The 25,551-nt window shown below is 43.9% G+C and overlaps 1 protein-coding gene across 2 annotated transcripts in view; it reads right to left on the bottom strand.

Moving 5' to 3' along the window:
• The window catches only part of Gpc6 (glypican 6), a 1,089,239-nt gene extending 1,068,057 nt beyond the window's left edge, over positions 1-21,182 (bottom strand). For both annotated transcript variants that reach the window (XM_055609996.1, XM_055609997.1), the window contains exon 1: positions 20,804-21,182. In XM_055609996.1, the coding sequence (XP_055465971.1) occupies positions 20,804-20,963 (160 nt within the window). In that variant the 5' untranslated portion in view covers positions 20,964-21,182. The remainder of the gene's footprint in view (positions 1-20,803) is intronic.
• Positions 21,183-25,551: the final 4,369 nt, after the last annotated feature.

Below are 25,551 nucleotides of genomic sequence, written 5' to 3'. Positions count from 1 at the left end.
CACAGAGCATACTGCAATGCCTATGAATTTTTAAACTCACGGCATACTAAGTTTTGAAAAAGGGATATTTGCATATAAAGTATAATTAGCACTTCTTAACACTACACCTTTAGTGGAGATGCTCATCCGTATTAAGTGTGGGGTTTTCTCCTTAAAACTTCACAAGAAATTATATTAGATATATAAGAAAAGAGGATAACGTGATGTTACCCATTACTGTGGTCAACTTGGTGACTGCAACAAAAATCAGTTGGTCCAGTCTTGCAAAGTACCAGACCTGTGCATTTGCTAGCAAGTTCACAGACATGATATATTGACCTGGAGAAGACAGGAGCTCCACAAGGAGACCAACAGAACCAAAAAATCTGGGCTCAGGAGTCTTTACAAAGACCCATACTCCAACCAAGGACCATGCATGGATATAACCTAGAACCCCTGCACAGACGTAGCCCATGGCAGCCCAGTCTCCAAGTGGGTTTCCTAGTAAGGGGAACAGGGACTGTCTCTGACGTGAACTCAGTGGCTGGCTCTCTGATCATCTCCCTCTGAGGGAGGATCACCCTTACCAGGCCACAGAGGAAGACAATGCAGCCAGTCCTGATGAGACCTGATAGACTAGGGTCAGAGGGAAGTGGTGGAGGACCTCCCCTATTCGTGGACTTGGAGAGGGGCACGGGAGGAGATGAGGGAGGGAGGATGGGATTGGGATGGAATTGGGGGAGGGTGCTAAAGCTGGGATACAAAGTAAAAAATATTGTAATAATCAACAAAATAAAAAAAAGACAATGAAAAAGAAAAAAAAGAGAGGAATTCATTTAACTTACATATTTATTAGGTACAGTTCTTTCACTTACGTATAAGAACATTTAGGGCCTGGCATGGGTGGTATACCCCTTTAATTCCAGCACTAGGAAGCAAAGGCAGGAACCTACTCTATACAAAAGGTTCTTGGCCAGCTAAGGTAAACAGTGAGACATTGTCTCGAAAAGAGTTGGGGAGGCAGGGTGGAGGCATGGAGAAGTGAGTCAGCAGTTAGGCGCACTGGCTGCTCCTCTAGAGGACCTGGGTTTAGTTTCACCACCCACAAGACAGCTCACAACCATCTGTAACTCTAGTTCTAGGGGATCTGACACCATCTTCTGGCCTCTATTGGGCAATGCATACACAGGCATATGTGTCTTCACAACACTCATACACATAAAAACAAATAAACCTTCTTTAACGTTTTTAAGTTAAAGGAGCATCAAAAATACATTTTAAATTACTTCATGTGCGAAAGAGAAAAAAGTCACTTCAGCAGCCCAAAAGCTTACCAAAGCTGTCCTTGCTCGTACGCTCCTGCTCTGAGGGGTTAACCACAAGGTGCCCCGCTCTCAGTGTCTCCATCACTCTTCTCTGCATCACACTGACACGGCTCAACTGTGTCTGTCCTCACTGCTCTGTGCAGACCTCAAGGGCAGGAAAACTGCAACTACCTCCCCTTTAAACAAGCAATTAAAAATAAATTATTACTGATCTATACAGACATATGCACGAGGCCTTAAGTAGGCAAAGGCCACAAATGGAATGCACAGAACTACAAGAGGTTCCTGTGTGCGCGCCAGCAGCACAATTTATTACTCAAAGCCTCTACCATAAATAGATCACTCTAGAAGCTGGGCCATCTGATAGCTTCATGCCTAGACCCAGCCAACTCTGTCCAGCTTTCCTTCTCATTCACTTCTCTACCTCTGCTCTAATGCCACTGTCACTTAAAATATCCTTTATATTTAACTCTTCTAATCTTTTCAGATACTCGAAAACTATTGTCAGAGATGAGGGAGATACACCACTCTCTTTTCAAAAGTCATTTTTAATAGGGACATACCAACGTGTGTCAATATTTCATTGGGAAGCATGTTATTCTTCAATACCAAAAGAAAGCAACAAATTCCCTGTTCCACACAGTAAACTCTGCTGGTTTATACTTTCTCAAATTGATTTCCACTGCCTTGAGCTAGCAAAGCTTATGGTACCAAGTTTTCAAAGGAAACAGAAAAGTGTGTTTATATTACACCACTTAGTTTTAGCATTACTGAAATTGTCTACATCTTGCCCAGCAGGGAGAAAAGAACACTTCTTATAAGTCCTATCAAAGAATAGTTAATTATTTATTGAATAGAATCTATGTTAAGGCACTGTGCTCTGGGAAAAGCAAAATTGCATAAGAGTGTCCTCTGCTACCTCCAGGGGCAAGTCTGGAAAACAAAACAATAAGAGGCTCGATTTAAAAGAGTCAAGAAATAGTACAATGGAACTGGATTAATTACCAAACTAAGAGACAAATGACTGAAGGCTGGCTGAGAGTAAAGCTAGAAGTAGCCACAGAAAGATGAATTTGTAGAGTTTGAGAGTAATCTGTGAAAGTGACTTAGTTACATTAAACTTTGCTTGGTAGAAGACTAAAGAAGACAGACCAGCATTATTAGGACTGTGAGGAAAGAACAGAAGCTCAGGGTGAAGTAACTTTGACACCAGAGCTTTTAAGAGATAGAAATTTCCAGAAGAGGCATTCTTGGAAACATTAGAAAAGCGCCTTAAGCTCTTGGATGTTACACCAAGATGTCTGTATTTATTTGGAGGGCAATGGGGAACACAGTGGATAGGAGACTACGACAACTGAGAATGCAGGCCAGTGACTGCTCCCACAGCAAGGGCACCAGCCTCCCCAGGAGCTCCTTCAGACTAACTCAGAGCCCTTTCTCCTGTCTACTGATTCAGAAACACCCAAGTTAGAGCCCAGTATCCCATGTTCCAGCCAGCATTCTAGATAATTCTAACTTTCATTCAAGTTTGAAAGCTACTGATGAAACAAATCAAAATTACCAACAGGTTTATGGAAAACACAGGGCATTTGAAATCATTAGAGGTATGCCAATCAAAATCACTGAGATAGCACCAGTCAGAAGAGCTGCTCCCACAACAGCAGAAACACATGCTGGTGAGAATGCAACAGAAAAGACTACTACCAGATGACCCAGAAATGCTTGTGATATACCCCCAAAAAAACAAAATCAGCATGCTGAAATGTACGTACATTTCATGTTTATTGTAGCATCATTCAAAAGGACAAAATATATTATCAACTGTGGTGCCTGTCAGTAGATATATGGATATAGAATTTTGTGTTTATTAAGTTAATTTTATTTATATATTTATTTATTACAGTTTATTCACTTTGTATCCCTCTGCAACCCCCTCCCTCATCTCCTCCCCATCTCACCCCCCTTCCCTCTTCTTCTCCTGTGGCCTTTCCCTAGTCCCCTGATAGGGGAGGACCTCCTCCCCTTCTATCTGACCCTAGCTTATCAAGTCTCATCAAAACTGGCTGCATCTTCTTTCTCTGTGGCCTGGTAAGGCGGCTCCCCCCAAGGGGAGGTGATTAGAGAGACTGCACTGAGTTCATGTCAGAGACAGCCCCTGTACCTCTTACTAGGGAACTCGCTTGGAAACTGAGTAGCCCAATGGGCTTCCTTTGAAAAGGGGTCTAGCTTTCATTTTCTCTTCAACATAGTTCTTGAAGTCCTAGCTAGAACAATAAGACAACTAAAGGAGATCAAACAGATACAAATCGGAAAGGAAGAAGTCAAAGTATCACTGTTTTCAGATGATATGATAGTGTACATGAGTGACCCCAAATATTCTACCAGAGAACTCATTCAGTTGATAAACACCTTCAGCAAAGTGGCTGGATACAAAATCAACTCAAAAAAATCTGAAGCCCTCCTATACACAAATGACAAATGGACTGAGAAAAAAATTAGGGAAACAACACCCTTCAAAATAGTCACAAATAACATAAAGTACCTTGGTGTAACTCTAACCAAACAAATGAAAAACCTATATGGAAAAAAAAATCAAGTTTCTGAAGAAAGAAATTAAAGAAGATATCAGAAAATGGAAAGATCTCCCATGCTCACAGATCAGTCAGATTAACATAGTGAAAATGGCTATCCTACCAAAAGCAATCTACAGATGCAATTCCCATCAAAATATCAACACAATTTTTACAGACATTGAAAAAACAATTCTGAATTTCATATGGAAAAACAAAAAATTCAGAATAACTAAAACAATCCTGTGCAATATAAGATTTTCTGGCAGTATCTCCATCCCAGATCTCAAACTGTACTATAGAGCAACAATAATAAAAACAGCATGATACTGGAATAGAAACAGAATGGTAGATCAATGAAATTGAACTGAAGACCCAGAAATAAACCCACACATCTATAAAAACTTAATTTTTGACAAAGAAGCCAAAACCCTACAATGGAAAAAAAAGACAGCATCTTCAACAAATGGTGCTAGTCTAACTGGATGTCTACCTGCAGAAAAATGCAAATAGATCCATATTTATCACTGCACAAAACTAAAGTCCAAGTGAATCAAAGACTTCAACATTAAACCAGACACACTAAATCTGTTAGACAAAAAAAAAAAAGAAAGAAAGAAAGAAAGAAAAAGAAAAAAGAAGAAAAGGGAAAGAGCCTTGACCTCATTGGCACAGGAGACAACTTCCTGAACAGAACACCAACAGCACTGGCTCTAAGACCAACAATCAATAAATGGGACCTCATGAAACTGAAAAGCTTCTGTAAAGCAAAGGACACGGTCATCAGAATAAAAAGACAGCCTACAGACTGGGAAAAGATCTTTACCAACCCTACATCTGACAGAAGGCTAATATCCAAAATATATAAAGAACTCAAGAAGTTAAACAGCAACAAACTAAGTAATACAATTAAAAAATGGGGTACAGAGCTAAACAGAGAATTCTCAACAGAGGAATACTGAATGGCAGAGAAACACTTAAATGCTCAACATCCTAAGTCATTCAGAAAATGCAAATCCAAATGACACTGAAATTTCACCTCATACCCATCAGAATGGCTAAGATCAAAAATTCAAGTGACAACACATGCTGGAGAGGATGTGGACAAAGGAGAACCCTCCTCTATTGCTGGTGGGAATGTAAACTTGTACAACCACTCTGGAAATCAATCTGGTGCTTTCCCAGACAATTCTGAATAGTGCTACATCAAGATCCAGGTATACCACTCCTAGGCATATACCCAAAAGGATAAAAAAAAAAATTATAGGTATATAAACAATGGAATATTACTCAACCTTGCAGCAAAAAGAATGGAACTTGGGGGAGGGGTGGGTGTAAGCTACAAAAAAAAAAAAAGAAATAATCTCAAAGTAGACCACCACAGGACTGAATTGAATACTCATCACCTCTAGGAATGGAAAGGTGAGGGAAAGGGACAGAAGTTTGATAATGGGTACCAAAATACAGAGAGATGGGAGAAATCTATTCTAGTAGGAGAGTGTAGTTTAACAGCCTGCTACTATCATTTGTATAGAACCAGAAGATAGATGTGCAAAGCCTCTCAATGCACAGAACTAATAAATGTGCAAGCAGACGGAAAGTTATTTTTTTTCTGACCTCATAACCTCACATTGCATATGTATACCGAACTGTCAAACTATACCCATAAATGCACGTGATTATTATGGTAATTAAAAATAAATAAATTATTTATGAAGGCAGCATGGCAGATGCAACATGGACATTTGTTTCCAAGTTGAAGACTAAAGAGGAGAAGAAATAAGTTACAAAAAATGTTCTTTGACATTTAGTAGCACTTCCAGCACGTTTAAAATCTCTAGGTGGGAGAGACGGCTTGAGGGTTGACAGTGCATACCATCCTTGCAGGGGACCCGAGTTTAGTTCCCAACATCCAGTTAGAGCAGAGGATGTTGCTCCAGCTCGAGGCCTCCAAAGCCCTCTGCCAGGTTCCAGTGGCTTCTGCAGACACGTGCACATAAACACACACACATAATTAAATAATAATTTTAAATTTTACATAATTTAAAAATAATAAAAATGACTGCTTTAGTAATTCATTTAATTTTTATTCACATTACATCCTGGTTGTAGCCCCATCCCTCCTCCCCTCCCAGCCCCACCCTCCTTCTCTCCCTACTCCCTGTCACCTCTTCCTCAGAGAAGAAGAGCTCCCTTTCCCATCCACCCAGCTCATCATGTTGCATCAGGACTGAGCATGTCCTCTTCCCCTGTGGCCTGGCAAGGCAGTCCTGCCAGAAGGAAGTGATCTCTTAGAGGCTGATGATGAGAGGAGACTTAAAATAACAATGTCTCGAGTGGAAATTACAGTGAACTGGCTTCCAAGTTTATAGAGACCCCTCACCACCTGTCACCTATCACAGGAACTAGTGACAGAGATCTATTTCCTGAGGACCTCTCTGCTTCTGCTGTTTACATGGATCACACTGCTTAACTGCCACCGAAAACTGTCACAAGCCAGGCAGTATTATTTCCCTCTCTGTGTAGGTAAAGAAAGTCAACTGATGGTGTAAGAATACACTCAAATAACCACATTTTAATTATAAGGCCAGGACTTGGTCCCTCAGTTTCTGTAGCATATGCCCTGAAACCCATAGATTGTAGTACAAAGAAAGAATTCACAGAGCTCGCAGTTTGCTATTTCCATGACTCTTCAGATGTCTTCATGCTATCTACATACTGGGGACAATGTTTGGCAAACACATAAGTGAGTCTGTTTCGTTCATTTCTTAAATCATTTTCTTTCTCACACCAGGGCTGTGAGAGTCTTTTACCTGACCTCAGGAGACAAGAATTCTAAATCCAGGTGCATGTTTTCAGACCAGGCAAGAAAAGGGAAGACAGCAAGGCCATCACTGGCCTCAAGAGTCTATGTGAACAAGATGCCATCAGAATGGAATGTTGGCCAAGACTCTCACTTACTTCTCTCTGAGCTTTCCTTTTCGTAGAGAAGCACATTTCTGCCTAGAGCCCTGTGGAGGGACCTCAGTCCCTCCTGAGTTACAGTCTTGAAGCATGCTGGACGCAGCGGGAAGGCTGTACCTCACACTGCAGTGGATAGGCCCGGCCCAGACGTCCTTAGAGCCTTCTTAAAGACTGAGTAGCTGAGCATAGCCACCACTGCACCAGGTGAGCAAGACGGGCAATGGAAGCTAGGAACTCAGAAAGACTACAGACCACAGAGGCCAATGAAAGGGTGAATGCTCCAGCAAACGGATAGTGGCTGTTTCTCAAGTTGGGTAAAGCCAGTCATGAAATACACCAGCCTGGTGTAAGCTGTGCAGAGCAGCAGGTGCCGGAGCTGGGACTCCCGTGGCAGACAGGCACTCCTACCCAGATCAGGGATTAGTTGCCTTTCTTGACTATTAAACTCAACTTAGTTCAACTGCAGTGACGATTCCTCTTTGCACATGAAAAATAAAATGAAGCACAAACAGGTTCAGAAAAGGGTGAAGAGTAAAGGCAGGAGACGGTCTCTGTATAAGGACTTCAGAAGGATCCTTATGAAAAAGGATCACACTTATGAAAAAGTGTGGCTGTCCCAGAGGCCACACTCATCAGACTGAAGCCTTAACTTTATCAGACTCCATTGTTTTGTTGTTGCCATGGATAACCAACAAGTGGGGGCTCCCAAGGAACCAGATGAGCCGGCTGCAGGTCTGAGGAGAGAAGGGAGAAGAGGAAACCCTGTTCTTTTCCAGTGGGGTTGCACAATAGACATCTTACTGATAGGCACAAATATGGTGGCAGTGCACATACTTACCCCTATGAGAGGTGCAGGAAACAGCCAGCCTGACCCTGGAGAGAAGAAGATGGCTCATCTTCCTTCAGTGTGCTAGTTACCATTGCAAAGTCAAACAACAGCACGGTCAGACGTCAGGGAAGCCAAAAGGCACACTGCTGTATCCGTTCTTAAAATGGAAAGGCCTACAATTTGACGCGAGTTCCTCAGGCCACAAGACTAAAATACCAACCTTCTACCATTTCCACCTCGGCCTCGGCATTCTCTGTACAGAGTGCCCAGCTGCCGATTGGGAAACATTTCCCATTTCTGGCAACACAAGGCAGGCGACCACAAAGTAAAAACAACGTGGGTAAGGAACAGTTCTAACAGTTGAACGTACTGTTTTTCAAAACGGTTCTGCAACTTTCAGGATTAAAACGAACTGACTTAAAGTGTAGGAACCTGAGAAGCTTCCAGGGGATTGATTAATTATTTTCTTTTCGTGATGGGATATTGCCCCGCAGGGCCACCATTAACAGGGAGCATAAGTAAAACTGAACTCAGTTACTCGGGGGCAATGCGGGGCGGGCCAATCCGATGGCAGACTCACGGTACTGATGGTACTTGATATTTGGTGGAGATTTATTTCCGTTTTTCGAATCTAAAGCACTGCGGAATAGATCATATAATGCGGTGCTAATACAATGCCTGTTTTTTGTTTTGTTTTCTTTTGTTTTGTTTTAAATGATTCTTTAAGGGAGGTAAGGGTTCGGGGTGTGCTTTCAATGTTCAGGATACTTACATCTGTTGCTCAGCTGGAAACACTGTTAAAAGGCCATTAGAACCTCAAGGTAACAGACCTCGAAAGCTATGAAAGGCATGGAGCAATTTGCTGTTTGTGTTAGGAGTATCAGCCTCAGCCACTTCCTCCTCATGGGCTGAAAACAGCTTCTGTCATGAGCCGTGAAAATCAATTCCACAGTAACCAGGCTGAAATGCGCCGAAGGTGGTACACCTAAGGCAGGCCCTGCGCAGCAGAGCCTCCTTCTGGGCATCCGCGGCGCCTTGCACATCTCCCAACCTGCTCTCTAGCAGAGCTGCAAGCTATCAGCAGCTTGGAGCTTCCGGGAACCTTCCGGCTTGTCCCTTTGGACACTGGTTCTCTCTGATGCTTAATTAAGTAAAAACCAGAACTGTCACCCTGAATGAAGATAGCTTTCAGAAACAGGCTGCACAAAGCCTTTTCTTGCCTATCTGTGTTCCAGTTTCTGTTTCCGGGATCACAGTAATTGTGAAAAACACTCATTTCCACACCCCCCCCCCCAATAAAACAGCTTCAGGAACTTCTGTAACATGCAGACTATTTTAAAACTTTGTTTCAAACATAAGGTCCTAGTTCTGAAAAATGTATTTCAGAGGTTAACAATAGTTTTGTCAAGAGTTATGCTTTATAAACTAATGCTTAGAAAGGTTAACTTGCATTTGAAAACAAGTTTGAGCCTTTTTTAGTGGTAGGAAATTTCATTCCAGCTACAAAATGCAACCTTGGTTACCACATATGATTAAGATCTAACCAATGAGAGTACATACAGCCAACCTTTTGTTCACTGAAAAAATTTTTATATAATCTGCACAGCTTCTAGGTAAAGAAGAAACTCTCAAATCAACATAGCTTATAACATGCAACTTCCTATGGTATCAATTACCTTCATATCAAAAGCCCAGGCTGAGAAACTGATTCAAATTTGTGCGTTTTGTTGTTGTTGATGTTGTTGTTGTTGTTAAAAACAAAAATTTAAAAAAAATGCACAATATCCTATTTTTTGTCTTGAACATCAGGTTCACCTAACATGTTCCAGACCCCGGCTTACACGTGCTTATAGAGTACATGTTCCTGGCAAAGCAGAACAATGCATTCGTATGACTTTTAGGCCTGCCCTTCAACATACATCTTGAATATCTGTGAAGGATTCTAAGCTAACTCTTGGCAGATTTGTCTGTGGGTGACAGAGGTCTGCCATTCTGAATGGTACTTCATCTCCAGTTGAGACCAGCCTTCAGAGGAGCCACCTGGCAATTTAAGTGAATGAATGCATAACTTCATTGCACTCTTATAAAAAGATCAGCCTAAGCTGCTAACACTCTACCAGACCCCTAACACCCGCAAGTCCAGTGTAAGAAGCCACATAATCACGTGAGCAATACAAGCACAACGCAAGCTTTTTCCACATGTGCCTGATACTGTGAACCATGAACCATTTCTCCCAAGTTCAATTAGAATCAATGGCTGAAAGACTCCCGAGATCACCAAGCAAGGAGCCTGCACTTCCAACAGTGGTGACAGTTGACACTAGGCATGAATTCCAGCCCTTCAAATGGAGCTCACAAGTCACTGACAAAAATCTTGGTTGGTTTACAGTTGTCTTGTAATTAATATCAATTGAATAATAATAATAGTAATAATAATGAATAAAAATTTAGAAAAGCTCAACCAAACCTGACCTCTCAAAGCAATTCCTAGGTGTGAGTTGGTGTCAGGATCAAGAATCTAAGTGACTCAGAGATGGAAGGATGGCTTGATTCATAAGCTAGTTCCCTCTGCTTGTTTCTTTTACAATAAATCACTACACTGCACTTTAAGAAAATAGAATGGTTAAGCCTTTTGGAGAAAAAAAAACAGGGCTTTTATGTTTTATGCTTTGTTTCATCAGTCATTGAGATTAAGAAAAAAATATTAGGAAAGCAAACAGATATAGGACAATAATTCCTTTTATTTTTTTCCCCCAGATACTACTTAAAACTTCTCACTGGTACATATTTATGCTTCATGCATGGTGAACTTTTGAAGTTCACTTCACAAGTGCTATTGACTTTAAGCTATTCTGACCCATTAAGAAAATAAGTGAAAATTATTCATCTTCCTTCAGAAGACTTCAAAAGGCTTTTTTTTTTCCCTGCAAAGGATAAAAAAAATAGTTGCCTCAAATTCACTGAGAACTTTGAGGCAATATCCCAAGTTCCTGGAGATCCCTGGGACACTGGCCCCTGCATTGCAGCTGTCCTGGGGGCACCAGGGGATGAAGGTAAATTTCTTAAAAATCTAAGAACTGTAATAGGGGGCTCTCCTGCCAGTGATGAAACTGTGGAGCCCTGGTGGGCAAGCTCAGAGTGGACCTTTTCATCTGTAATTAAATACATGCAAAAATGAAAAATAACCAGTTCAGTATATAGTCCCCCTTATATACAAATCCAGAGAGCAGGCGAAAATGGAAGTTCTGTGCCTGCAGGTCAATATGGGAATAACCCAAAGAGGAGGTAGGGGATAAAATTCTTCGAGGCCAGATAAAAGAATACAATAATAAGACTCATATGTGCTGAAAGAAAGCATGCCAATTTAGCAGCGAAATATGGGAACCTTACAGTGAAAGAAACTTCCAGATCTGCTGCCCATTTCCTCTTCTAAAGCAGTGAAGAGGTTCCCCTTCCTAATGATGACAGGTCATCGGCGGTAGGAAAGTCCTTTTGGTTCCAGGCAAAGGGATGATGGCTGCTGTCCTCGATTTCCCCAAGTAGCCATGGTGTAATTTAGAAAACATCAGCAACAAACTGGAGAGATAGATACACGGTGCAATCTAGAGTGTCAGAATACTCGCTGTTGGAGATCCTGACCCACAATCAAGGTAGAAAGGTCACGAAACATATTACCTGGCACTTAAGTGTTTGTCCTGGCACACGTGTGTATTTAAAACCCACTTTGACTGGATTTCAGTGTTGCTCTTAAGAGATCCACCACGGATGATGGGAACAATAATATCGGCACCACCTGAGCACATTCCTGAAATACAGATTCATAGGCACAACCCAGCCCTACTCAGTCAGACACCTTGTGAGACCAGACAAAAGTCTGGGTACAGCCAGACCTTCTGTGATAGCAACATTCGAAGTCCATGGAGATCCTTGGTCCAGATCACTGGCTCCTTACTATGGAAGCACACTGCGATTACTTCAAAAAGGGGGTGGAGGAAAGGGAGGAGGGTAAGGAATCAGAATACTGGAGAGCACAAAGATAGGTTTTTGGTTTTAGTTTTGTTTTTGTTTGTTAAGTTTGGTGTCCCTAATGATAACATGGACCCCCTGAGGTGACCCAGGCTCTCTATAACTCAAAAGAGCCAACTGTTAAATTTGTAGATACTGCTGGCAACTTGGAATAGGTGCTGAGGAGAGCGCTTACACAGAAATTGGCAACTGCTGCAAAACTGGGGCACTGCTTCTCATCTCTCGGAACAACTGAATACTTATCAGCTCACCACTGTCCAGGATTGAGAAATAGCGTGGCAGACACCTACTTAATTCACAGAGCCCAGGCAGTTTCTCTTCACTTTGTGTGCCACCGTTCAGTTCTGGGGGTCTCCTTAAGGTGATGAACATTAGCCAAGCAATTAATTGGCGATCAGCTACCAAGTTGGGTTGTAACTATGACTACTCTCCCCATGGAATGACCTTCTCTCCCCTCTTCCCTTTTCCTTCCCCTCCCCTCCCCTCCCTTTCCTTTCTTTCTCTCCCTTCCCCTCTTCTCCCCTTCCCTTTCCTCTTCTTCCTAGCATGACCATACAAAGCAGTTTTGGAATCAGAAGCACATGTCCAGCTACTTCTCACCAGGGGACATACACGTGGGGAAAAGCAATCCTTTTGGTGCCTTTGGCAGTGAGTCCTGGTGCTCCAGCAGCTGTCTTGTGCCCATATGGAGATGTGTTAGAACAGGATCCAGGAGTAGAAAGAGGAACAAGCATGGCACCCTGCAGATACTATAAACATACTGTTTTCTCACTTCTTTCTCCCTGACCTATGTTGAGACTCTTGCTGTGTGAAAAATGGTTGTGTAAGCCAACTTCTGTGACCTGCAGCCAAAAGAATCTTAACTGAGCGTTATGTCTGGCAAAGGATTTCAACATCTTCTTTAAATGCTTGTATTGGAACCTCTGTGTAACTGAGTCTAGATTTTAAGTCCTTTTTAGTTAATTAAAGTTGGTTTTTTTGTTTTGTTTTGTTTTGTTTTGTTTTTTTGTCTTCTCTGATAACCAATTTTGTCCCTTCTTCTCTTCCATTACCCTCCTCAGGGACTATCCTTTCCCTGCCTAAGGATCTGAGGCAGCATCTCAGCTGCACCTCTCCCCTGGGCCTCTAAGAATCTCCTCTCTTATGCAGCTTTTTACAGTGCTCAACCACCCCGAAACAATACTCCCATCATGTCACTTCAGTGCCAACAACCCAGGATGATGACCTAATTCCCACCACATTCAGCTGAGGACATCCAAAGATCTCCAAAGACCCAACCCCACCCCATGATACTCAATATAATTTTTCATCACTTCCAAGTAGATTCCTGTCTGTGTTATCCTTTCCACACCCACTGCCCACTCCACCCTGAATTCCACCTTCCATTGCCACTCCCTTGCAAAACATTGTCCTTCAAGGCTTCTGCTTATAGTTAGCCACTTCATCCTTTGATTCCCATCCTGATAATCAGTATTGACCTTTGCAATTTAGATGATCCTCAAAACATATTTAAATCCTAAAGAAATAATGATAAGTTTTAACTAGTTCTGCATTTTGTTGAAAATTTTTAAATTGTTTTTATACCGCTGCAAGTGCAAAAACAGAAACCTATGAATGAAATTTCATGATATGCATATTTGATTACCTGGCTTTTGGTACCTGATGCCCTCATGCTTTCTTAGTATTAATAATTCATTCAACACTGTTTGAGAAATCTCTGTCAGCCACAGTGATGTACTTGACAATCTTCAGCTGGCTTAATGATGATAGTGAGGTTTGTTTCCAACAAAAAACACAGATAAATTATGCCAAATGGCATTACCTTCCTAAGTCAGTGAATGTTTTGTGGATATTCATTTCTCTTTTAATCTCTCTCTCTTGCTGGCCCTCTCTCTCCTACCCATTCGCCCACACTGTCCATGGGCAATCACACAGTGAAAATTATGTAACTAGTATTTGATTGACTAATAATCTTAGGCAGTACCCACAGAACCTAAATACTTCAGGATTCCTTTTTTTTTTACTTCAGTGGCCTCCACTGTGATTCAGGATGATGGCCCCTCTCTTCCTGTGTTTGTGTTCTGCCTGTCTAATAATTCTTCTAAGAGAAGTCATAGCAATATTTCAAAATCACGACCAATCCTGATTGAAATACTCCTGTAAGGGCCCCTCACAGCTCTCAGATTAAAGGTGAAAGCCTTAACATGGAGTTCGAGGCATTTTAGGACCGAGCAAAGGAAAACACATATCCTTCAGGGGGCAGTAGCCATGGCTAACTCTATTAGATGGTCACTTTGGGTTCTACAGGGGGAAAAAAAATCAGCCCTACTAGGTGGTATGAGTTCTTCCCGATTGAACAATCACCATTCAGAAGGGCAGGAGGTCACTGAAACTTCTGGGGTTGAGGGAGAGTTAGTAAACACAGATAGTCTTGTGTGTGTGTGTGTGTGTGTGTGTGTGTGTGTGATGGAATGACACACATGGCAGCAGTGTCTAGGGCAGAGAGCTGCAAAGGGCTCAGCATATTAGGGTTCTGGTGGCAGAATTTGTTGTAGTCATTGCAAACAGGACAGTAATTCACATGGGACCCTTGGCAGGCAGGCTCTAAGGAGGTAAAACACTGCTTCACTGATTTACACTTAAAGCAACTGAGTATGTAGACCTCCAGGTCAGTATCTGGAAACATTTCGGTTAAAGGGCCAAGCTGATAAACATAAAGCTGATATGCAAGGCTCTATCTTTGGGCCCCTTTGGTTGCTAACCTGGCCCTTAGGCTCTAAATCCCTGGTATTTCTTTCTCTAACTTCTTTCCCCACCACAGCCCATTACCAGGGGTTCCATCGTTCATCTCATGTTTCTCCGAGCTCCCACTGACTCATCACTTGTGCACCTTCCACTGTCCCCAACCTCACCGATAGCTTCTCCGTTTCAGGTCACACTGCATTTCCTTAATGAGGAACATCCGAGGCCAGGGGTATAGATACAAGGATCCCAGGAGTCTGTTTGCCTTGAGTGCTACAGGCTTATCTCAGCTGGATTTACTAAATTTACAACAGTGCCCCCACCCCGTTGTAACTTTTTTGCTGGGATGAAAGTTCCCTGCAACTACAGAGTACAAAGCACAGGGGCTTATGCATAGCACATACACAATAAATACTCACTGCATGAGTGAGCAAAATGCCTGAAATAATCAGTAAACTGGGTGCTGTTTAAATGTGGAATCATTTCTATTTTTCTCTGTTGCTGTTCCAATAATAACGATAACTAAATGTTTTTAGAAACCTATTTTCATCCAGTTTTATTAAAAGTTAGAGCATTTTACCCAAGATTTACCACGATGAATTCTTTGATTTACATATTTGCCAAACCAGAGATCTAAACATTTTGCATTCGTTTGTTTGCTTGGTTGTTTTCTTTTGTCCTTGTCGCTCCTCCTTGGGTTTTTGAGACAAGGCTATAGCCACATGACCCACGCTGGCCTAGAACACCAGACCCGCTGCTTTAACCCCCTGAATGCTGCCAATACAGGCCCACCACTCCTGGCTTGACAATACTGTGTGAAACACTGCCAACTGGATAACTTTGGGCAATTGCTATATTACTTAAAGTTAAGTTATATGTTAAACTTAAGTGAAAAAAATATGACAAGGAATATTTCATCAGGCAGAGTAAGATGCCGACCATCCAGATTCTGAAAATATTAAAGCAGCTGTTTAAGCTGGCTAGACAGCTCTACATCATCTCTGGCCTTGTCAGAGCTCTTCAGGGATATATAAATTATGGAAGATTTGCATAATGTTAGGTTTTTTTTTAAGCCTAAGTAAGACAGAAATTAGGATTAAATCATCTATCAACAATTATTTTGCTGCAAGTTTTACAGAACAGTTCACCTAACAGAAAACAATTTTATAAGTGTCCACAAGTTTAAGTACTTCTTATTTCCTTATATAAAAAAATAAATCTTTTCACCACAATATTTTAAAACAGAATGCTCTGTACTTTGAACCTATCCTGATAATGGCCTACATTTCCAGTCACAAACTATTAAGACACAATGCAATTAAAATAAGTGAGTCTTATGTTTAAAAAAAAAAAAGTGTGTCAGTCCCTAAATGATAAGAGATTATTCTCTTAGTAAATCAGCTGAGCAGACTTTGTTTGCAAGGAGCACTCTCAATTGATTCCCAAATCAAAAACATTACAAAGGAACTCCTAGTAACTTGCATTTCGGATGGCTTTGATATTTGGAAAGAGAGTAATTATTTTAGAAATCCAGTGAATTGCCAAACCATAGAAATAAAAAATTGAAATTCAACTAATTAATTTATGACTCACTTTGTTCATCCAAAAGGATTTAGAGTTCATCCATTAACAAAGTAGAGGGCAAAAATCAGAAATTATGGAATAAGGCAAATAGATGGAACTTACATAGTTTATCCAAAGCTAAGATAAAAAAGGTAAAAAGGACTTAACACTGCTTTTCTACTTATGTTAATGTGAACTGAAAAGAACATGTGTTAAAGATCAATAAACAAAGCCAAGCCTATCCTATGTATGTGTGTGTGTAGCTAGCTAGATAGATAGAATGTTGTGTGTATATATACATATAAAGAATGCACGTCATATATATATATAATGTGCATTTATATATATTTGAAGCCAGAATAAAAAGTGAAGACACAGGAACACCAGTAATATATGAAAAAAAGTCCTATTTTCACAGTAGATCTTGCTATATTTGATGAAAATTGGCATCAAAGAGATGAAAACAGGTTAATGCTTTCTTAGTGTCCAATTGTACCAACTCTCAACATACCTAAGGGAAAGTAGAGAAAAGCACATACTAAAAACTTATGGCTTTAGATTTTGTTCTATTCTGTGGAAATAGGACTTTGTCCCACCTTGTACCCTCTGGGTCACGAGTATCATAAGCTTTGTTGGACTAACCCAATATCCAGGTTTTGGACTAAGATGCTACCCTAGGAAGCCCAGTACATGGAAAGAAACAAAAGCATGTACATAGCCAGACAGACACAACCAAATGAATTGGACAATACATAGTTGCACAGTGAGGAGGCAGGGGTGCAAGGTGATCAAGTCCCAGTCTACACAAATATTTAAGAAATGACGCTGCAGCCAGTATAACTTCAGCACACGTAACTTTGTGGGATACACGGGGGGTCGGCCAACACCACATACGTACACACGAGAGGGGCAGAGAATAGGTCTCGTATGTGTGCATCCAACAAATGCTGGAGGCGTAACTCTGCAGGACAATGGGCCAAACTGGAGGTTTGTGCACTGCCAAACCAGCACTCCTGGGTTTGAGCTTCTGTCTCACCAATTGTTAGCTGAGTCACCTTGGGCATGTCACTTAAGTTTTTGTTGTTGTGTTTTTATCTATCAAATATGGTTAGATCCACTATATTCTAACATTGGGAAACTTCAGTAATGTTTTTTTTTTTTTTGAACCTGTGTTTATGTGTGTATGCAGGTGCCAGAACACACATCTGGACAAAGAGGACAACCTGTGAGAGCTGATTTTCTTCTTCAAATAGGTGGGTCCCACCAATCAGACTCAGGCTGGAGCTAAAGCAATTTCATTAACCAGCTGAGCCATCTGATCTGCTGAAGTGTTACATGGCGTGTTAGAAAAGTTATGTTAGATGAACGAGAAAATCGGAATCATGGCCAGCTAATCATGTTTCATACTCTGAACTATGGAATATTATGAATAAAGATCTCATCAAAGCTACATATAAGAAAGCCTGAAACAGCATTCTCTGAATCCCCACATTTCTACATTTATAAGAGTGATGTGGGGGGGGGGAGGCGGGCAGGGTGAGAGTGTGGGTCTGAGTGCATGAGTGAGGGAATGTGTGAGTAAGAGTGCATGTGAGTGTGTGTGTGTTGCGAGAGACATAATGTCCTGTGCATACCACACAAGCGCTCTACAGACAATCTGCACATAGCCCACGCAGGTGCTACCACCATCTATGCGACTCTGAGAAGTTTAGCACAAGCAAGAAATGAGAGTAGCTGAGCCTGAAGGAAGAAGGAAGCTTTGATCAGGTTTCTAACCAAGCCTTGATGGTCTGAGCTTAGGCTCTTCCCAGGACACAGAAGGGAAAACAAACAAGGCCATTGTGAAGGCGTTTGGCTAGATGTCTGGAAACACTGCTTGTACCACAGGAATTCTGAAGCATTAGAATGGATTGCTGAGAGGGGCGCAAGGGTTGGCTCCCTTGGAAATCTTCCAGGGAGGAGAGTCTATCTAATCTGCCGGCATGGGTTTAAAATCAAGGCTGAGTGAAGATTGATGGTCCAAACTCCCCTTCTGAAGGCACTTTCTAGGTTTATATATTACCCGCAGTCACCCTCTGGCGGTTTGAAGAGCTTCCCTCTACCCAGGAAGAGAAAAGGGCAACACTGTTTTATAATTCTGCGCTTGGAGTAAAACTTTAATAATCTTGAGATGAAATATAATATCCTTATTACTTCCTAGTTATTTCACTATGCAAGCTACTTGTGAATATGGCTCAATTGGAATCTGGAGCCTGAACAGCAGTTCTTTTAAATTCCTGCCATTTCTCAAGCAAACCACTGGATTTCTAAGCAAGGCAATGGACGACAAGACAACAACTTTAGAGAAGGGACAGCCACCACACACTCTTACCTACAGTACATAATTATATGTAAATATTATCAAGCGCTAGGGCGGGCAGCGGGGGAATGCTTATTTAGTAGTTACCTTTTTCTTAAGTGGTTATTCCAACAGCAACAGTAAATGCAATTTACCGTAGCACTGAGTGAAGTTTATTTTGAACCACCCCCCCCCAAACTAAAAACCCTTCAGTTATCCTACAACTCATTGTTTTCCTAACAAATGTGCCTTTGACCCCACGGGACATGGACCTTGATCCTGTCCACCAGCGTTGTAGGCTTATGGTAAAGTCCTCAGCCTCACCCATTCCTGGCCAAGGTAAGTTCAGTGGAGTGGAGGGATTTTAGGGATTCAAAGCCATTAACAGTCTGTGATCTTTAAGGGAAAACAAAAATATACAACCCAACCCTCTGCAGTTAAACTACTACTGAAGAGTGTGTCCAGCCCCTGGAAATGCTCTCCAGCAAAGTAATTGGTGACTACAGAAATGACTTACAATGGGCATCAGCCTGTGATAGCCAGGAGCAGGATGGTGCTGAGGGTCTCCTGAGAGCCTCATTATCTGCTAAACAATACCGATGCAATTTAAAAATACTTAGCTGTTCTCTTCTTGGAGATATCTTATCTGAAATCATGTTGGGAAACATGTGTGTTTAAAAGATACAGTTTTGAAATGGCCAGATTAAAAAAGAAAAGGAGTTCCTAGAAGAGATCCCTAAACTATGCCTTTTAAAAGTTGAATTTCCTGAGATTTGGGGAGTTAAAAAGGTGAAGCTGATCCTTATCAATTAATTAAAAAGAATGAAACAACAGTAGACAAAGGGAAAGGAGGTTAAGAAACTTAAGGAGCTGCAGGGGTAGTCCCTTTCTAGTCATTGATTAACAAATTAGGAGTGCGGGAACCCAGTGGGCGAAATCCCAGATTGAAGAGAGTCTCTTAATTCACTACAGCTTCCCCAGCCTTCCTGAGCCCGGGAATGGAACGCCTGGCTAAGAATTGGGGAAAAAAAACAAAAAAACAAACAAACAAACAAACAAAAAACACTCCCTCTACATAAAGCGCCGCGCTGTATGTGATTTGTGAACGTCGTTTATTTTCCTTTTCCTTTTGGCAATGTCCAAATTGATAGAAATGTGTTAATTGCTGTGTAAGTTAAGACCCTCACTCCTTAAATTTAGAGATCGACCACAATAAAGCAGTAATTCCACAAGGCACTACAACGGAGATGTTTTAAGATATTTGCAAGCGTTTTCCATCAGTCCACCAGTTCTTTGGCAAAACCCAGAGTCTGGTGGCGATCCAGCGATCTGAGGTCACTTAGGACTTCAGCTACCCGGTGTGAGCAGCCCGCGCCCTCCCCGCACCTCCAGTCTCCCCTTGGCCCCTTTCAGCCCGGCTCCCTCGCAGCCAAAGGATTATCTGTCCCCGACACCTTTCATTCACAGAGCCCCAATGAAGTTCGGGTTCGGTTGGAGCTAAGAGCCGGAACACACACACCCAGGCTGCGGCGCAAGTTGGTGGAGCCCAAAGGGCTGCATACACTGGCTCCGGGGAGGAGGGTGGAGGCTCGAGAGCCCGGGAGGAAAGAATGCTCGTGACCCGGCAAGCCACCGAGCGCTACGTGCAGACCCCGGAGACGAACGCCCCCATCGGGTCACTAGCTTAAGTTGGCTCCGCGTGCGCCAGCCGGCCGGAGCGCTAAGCCGGGCGGCCGGGTTGTCTGCTCAGCCCGAGTAGCCAACCGCAGCCCGGGAAGCATCGGGGTACCCTAACGGGAAATCCCGCCCCAAACCTAAAGCAGATGGACTACGAACACCCCCCAACCCCCAAGCCAACGGCCCCGGGACTCCGATGTCCGGATCCTGGAGACCCGGGCGACGAGCCTCCTTTCCCTTAGTGGCCGGTCCCCAGCCCCGGAGCCAGGCGCCGGGTCCCTGGAATGGATCTGGAGCGCGGAGAGCCGGAGTCGGGGAACCTCCGCGTCTCTCCACCGCCCCCGCCGGCGCGAAGGCGGGAGCGGAGAAGGCGCCACTCAGACGGTGGCGCTGAGCGAACTGCGGCCGCAGTTCTCCTAAGTTTGCCCGGGCGAGGGGGATGCGATGGGCGCCCCGCTCCGGTCTCCGCCCTCGCTAGCCGTCGCCCCTCCACCGTCCCCCGTTCCCTCGGTCCCGCTAGGCTCTAGGCCAGCCAGCGAGGAGGCAGGGCGCGGGAGCAGACGCGAGGGGCGAGGGTGCTCCCGCGTGTGCACACAATGAGGCGGCGGGCACGCACACCTCCCTCCCGCCGGAGGGACGGGACCAGCCTCCGCCGCCTCGAGGCGCGGACGCGGGCTTCCCGGGAGCCACCCGCGGAAAGTGAGCACCAACTGAGCAACAGGGGGGACGGGGAGGGAGCCCCGCTGCCTCCCGGGGCTGCAGCGGGCCCCGGGCCGGCGCCCGCGCTTACCTGCGATCTCCTGGTAGGGGATGTCCGCTAGGCTGAATCCCTTGGCACCGTAAGCCTGGCGGACCTCGCTGCAGCTCCGAGCCTTCACGTCCGCCGCGGCCGGCAGGGACAGCAGCAGCCCGGAGAGAGGAAGAATCACAGCCCGGATCCAAGAAGGCATGGTGCAACACGCAAGTCCACCTCGGCAGCCCCCAGCTCCCTGTGCGCTCTTCACCTTGCCCCTCGAGCCGAAAGCCCGCCAGAGCCTGCGGCGCGCTTCTTAGCCGCTGCCCAGCGTCACCCCCTTCCGCCAGCCGAGGGGACGAGCCGCGCAGCCCTCTGGACTGCGCTCAGCAAACTTTTATAAGCCAGATGGAGGAAGGCAAGCCAAGCAGGGCTGCCTCGGGAATGCAGCCGGCTCCGCTAGCCGCTCGGGTGGAAAACCGTGCGAGAAAGACGAGAGAAGAGGAAAAGGCAAAGAAACGTCTCTCTCTCTCTCTCTCTCTTTTTTTAAATACCACAGTGGGGGTGTTCACGCCGCGTCCGAGTCCCGAGCCGCAGAGTCGTGGAGCGCTGCGAGCTCGCCTAGTCAGTGTGTGAGGCGAAGGTGGGACCGCGCGCGGGCTCCCCCCGGAGGGAGATGGACAGGCCGGCGCGAGAGTCTGCGCGCGTGTTTGTGGGTGTGAGCGCGGAGCTCTCGGGAGGTGTGTGCGTGGAGGTATGTGATGGAGATGTGCGGGATCCTGGGGAACCTCAGCTTCACATAGGCTGAGGGAGCCTGTGAGAGTCTTCTTGAAATAGGAAGAGAGAAAATCCTGGAGACTGACACTGGAGGCGAAGGGGAAGGAGAAAGGAGGGGAGGGAGAGAAGGAGAGAAACGTGCTACCCAGTGCACTGCCGAAATTCAGAGGCAGAGTCGGCCGCAAAACCTGGAATGGATCGCGAGCCACTAGGTAGAAGGGGAAAGACTGGAAAAGAATGGTCCCTATTTTCTCAATCACTTCATGGTCTCCATACATAAGGTCCGAAATGCTACCTTTCCCGGCATAAATAAGCCAGGAATAAATAAAATCAGGCAAGGTGATTGAGGCGTTATTGTGATTACGCTATATTTTGCTGGAGATAAAGAACATCGCATTTCCAATTGTTGCTCTTGCCCCAGTGCAACTAACACAAAGCCACCGGGGGAAGACAGAAACACAGAAAGTTAAAAAAAGAAAGAAAGAGAAAAGAAAGAAAAAGAAAAGAAAAGAAACCTGGGACTGGAAGCAGAACAGAGCTACCTCTCTGGGTGGCCAACTGATTTCTGGATGTTTTTATTTTCTAAGAACGAGTAATGAGTGGACAATATTAGAGAGGCATGGATCTCTCTCCTCTCTGTCTATCTGTCTGTCTGTCTCTCTGTCTCTGTCCTCACACACACAAAGAGGGAGAGAGCAAACATGAGCGAGAGGAGACAGAGAGAGACACCGCGAGAGTGACTTACATTCCAAATACAAAAGACTGTGGACTCTTGACTCACTAGCTCAGGCTCTGAGTGTGTGGAGGTGTAACAGCGGCAGCAGGAAGTGCAAGACCCTGGGAAGGGCATGGTGTCCTCCTTTTCTCTCCTCACATTCCCTCTGCACACCAACCTTAACATGTTCTTCCAAGTTCTTAGAATTCTCAAGTGGAAAGCCTCGTCACTTTCTCCTTCCCATTCTGTGAAATGGGATGGAAGTGAGGATTCAGGTTTGACCAGTTTTTTGGGGTGTGTGTGTGTGTGTGTGTGTGTGTGTGTGTGTGTGTGTGTGTGCGCGCGCATGCGCGCTCACAAGCTCCTGAAGCTAACCAGTTAGGAAGAAAAACAGTGCTGTTCAATGGTATGGCCATGTGGACACTGGCTTCACAAACCATGAGAAATCACTGCAGGGTCAGGCCGACTTCTGTGGTACTCCAGAAGCTGCATGAGGATGCCTTCTTGATGCTTAGTGACCAGGAAACCTCCTGAAGTCTACATCCGTCTATTTGTCTCTCTCATGGCACCCTCACCATCCTCAGCCTTGCTCAGCACATGTTCCTCTCTGGTAACTCATCATCAGTAAGAGTCAAGAGGAGCATCTAGGCTCACTTTTAAAATGAGGCTGTATTGGTAGACTGAAAATCTCACCACCAAAGAGACAAGACAGGAGGAGTCTAGGACAACTGAGGAGCTTTAAGCCTTTTGTAGTCCCTGTCTCAAAGGAGGAAGTCGGGAACCTCAAGTTAAGATCACATACTATTCTTGCACAGAACAAGATTTTGATTCTCAGCTCCCAAATCATGCGGCTCACGAACTTCTGTAATTTCAATTCCAGAGATATCTAACCCATCTGGCTTCTGGGGACACCTTCACTCACATGTATGTGAGGGCACAAACACACATTTAAAATGATATAAATAAATCATCAGTTCTTTCAAGTAGCTAAACAGCAATCCTGACGAGACCACCAAAGGTTGTCTTCAGGATTCCATCCACATGTATGCAACGGCAGACACATATACAAAAAAAGACAACTGATGTGGTTTATGATGAAGACTGGCTGATGCTTTTGTATCTAATGAACAATCAATAGATCCGTATAGCAGTAGGCCACTGCAGCCCTTATAGACTTGTAGGGAGGCCAATGCATGGGAAGTTGCTAAGCTCAGGAAGCATGCATAGATGAGCTCAATTCTACTGGAAGGGTCAAACGGTTTGGAGCTGCTTTGTGAACTTTAGCCAGACCAAGTAATTGCCTTGTCCATTTATGCTGTAATATTGCATTGTTTGAAGTAGTTTTTTTATTTGTTTGTTTGTTTGTTTGTCTGTTTGTTTGTTTGTTTGTTTTAAACAAAGCCAGAAATTCTGTCTGGGGGCAATACCTCGACTGAGTCATTGCAATAGACATAGGATATGTTAGAAATTCATAGAAAATGTCTGACTAGAAATAAGACAGCAACTAAGACTTAGATGAAAATGTTGGCTGAGAGCTTTGAGCCCCAGCTGCCATGTTTATATTGAACACAGTAAGGAAAAAGAAGACTGAAGACTACTTGACAGAGAAGCAAACAGAAAAACAAAAGAACATCAATAGGATCACCACTCCTATCGTACTGTGACAGCATGGTGAAGGTTTTAAGTATCTGAGACTTAAACTAGGAGGATGGGAAAGAGGAAGAATAGGAGGATCAGTGTATTTGTATGATTATGGCACTTGGTTCCGTAGACAAAAACAGTCATTGGAATGCTGAGGTCAGTCTTGTCGGAAACATGTTATGAACACTGAGATTCCTGTTTCCAACCCACTTGCCCATCCCAGCTGGTTTTCAGGACCTAGGGGACCGTAATATAAAATGGAACTTTAGAGACTGCCAGTTTTACTGAAAACAATTTGGTCCTCAACAACCAGAAGTGGCAGGCAAATCAGGTGGCCTCTGTCAATCAGCCTGAGAAATGTGTTTGTGGAATGTGTACACACCAAGGAAGGAATCTCATTTGTCCTAAGAAACCGTTGGCCACCCTTTTCCTGTTCAAGTAAATATTGTGGAGTTGAGGTGGAGGAGCCATTTCTGACCAAAAGCATTTAAGATGAGATTTCTGAGGAATATTTTCCTGATTAAAAAGCAAAGTAAGTATATGAGAGATGGCTCATAAGTTGAGAGAGCTTCCTGATCTTCCAGGAAACCCACGTTTAGTTCCCAGCACGCATATTAGCTGGACCACTGGCTCACAGCTACCTGTCACTCCAGCTTCATGGAATCTAATGCCTCCTGAGCATGAGGGTGCTTGCACATGTGCGCACGCGCACACGCACAGTCAGTCTCATGTGCATGCACACACATTTAAAAAATGAATTAAATGGGCTGGATAATTTTATGTCAACTTGACACAGGCTACAGTCACCTGAGCGGAGGAAACTCCAATTGAGAAAATGCCTCCATAACCTGGAGACATGGCAATTTCTTAACTAGTTGTTGATCAGGGAGGGCCCAGCCCATTGGAGTGGTGCCACGCCTGAACTGACAGTCCTGGATATTATAAAAGAAAGCAAGCTGAGCAATCCTGAGAAGCAAGCCAGTGAGCAGTACCCCTCCCTGGCCTTTGTATCAGCTCTTCTCTCCAGGTTACTCTCCAAATGCTTTCAATGATGAAGTGTTACACGAAAGTGTGAGTGAAATAAACCCTTTCATCCCCCAGTTGCTTTTGGTCACAGTGTTTCATCACAGCAGTGGTCACCCTAAGACACATATTAAAACAAAGAAAAATCTTTTTTCTTTTTTTTTAAAGCAGAGGAGTCTTTTCACCTCAGCCTCTCGCCTCCTCAGAGCCAGATGGTTGTATTGTGAATAGAAAACAAACCATTGCTAACAGAGATGACAGAGAAGACAGGTGAAAATAGTCAAGGTTCCTGGTCTCCTGTTTGAGTCACCAATCCAGCTCTGGACATATTAGTGCACAATCAAGAAGGACCCTGCAGTCTATGTGTGCTACCGTTTGGTTTCCTGCTTTCTCAAATGAAAACAATATCAGCACAGCCCCCAGTCTAAAGTCTGAACAGGAGAAATTGAAGGCTAGAGACAAATAAAAGAAAACAAATTGGAGGTAGCACTGTGGGGTCCAAGTCAGGCGATTTTCCAGCATGGCGCAAAGTGCGGTGTGCATCAAAGACAGTGGTCCTGTGTGGATGGTGAAGGGGCCTGCTGGGACCGGAGAGAAGCAGTAAGCAGCATCATTAGGTAGCCGTGTGCCAGGCCACATGGAATTCCGT

Source organism: Psammomys obesus, unplaced genomic scaffold (assembly GCF_907164565.1).
Source record: "Psammomys obesus unplaced genomic scaffold, mPsaObe1.curated_primary_1811, whole genome shotgun sequence".
Taxonomy (NCBI): Eukaryota; Metazoa; Chordata; class Mammalia; order Rodentia; family Muridae; genus Psammomys; species Psammomys obesus.
The sequence above is the reverse complement of the archived record's forward strand: the minus strand, read 5'-3'. Positions and strand labels throughout refer to the sequence as shown.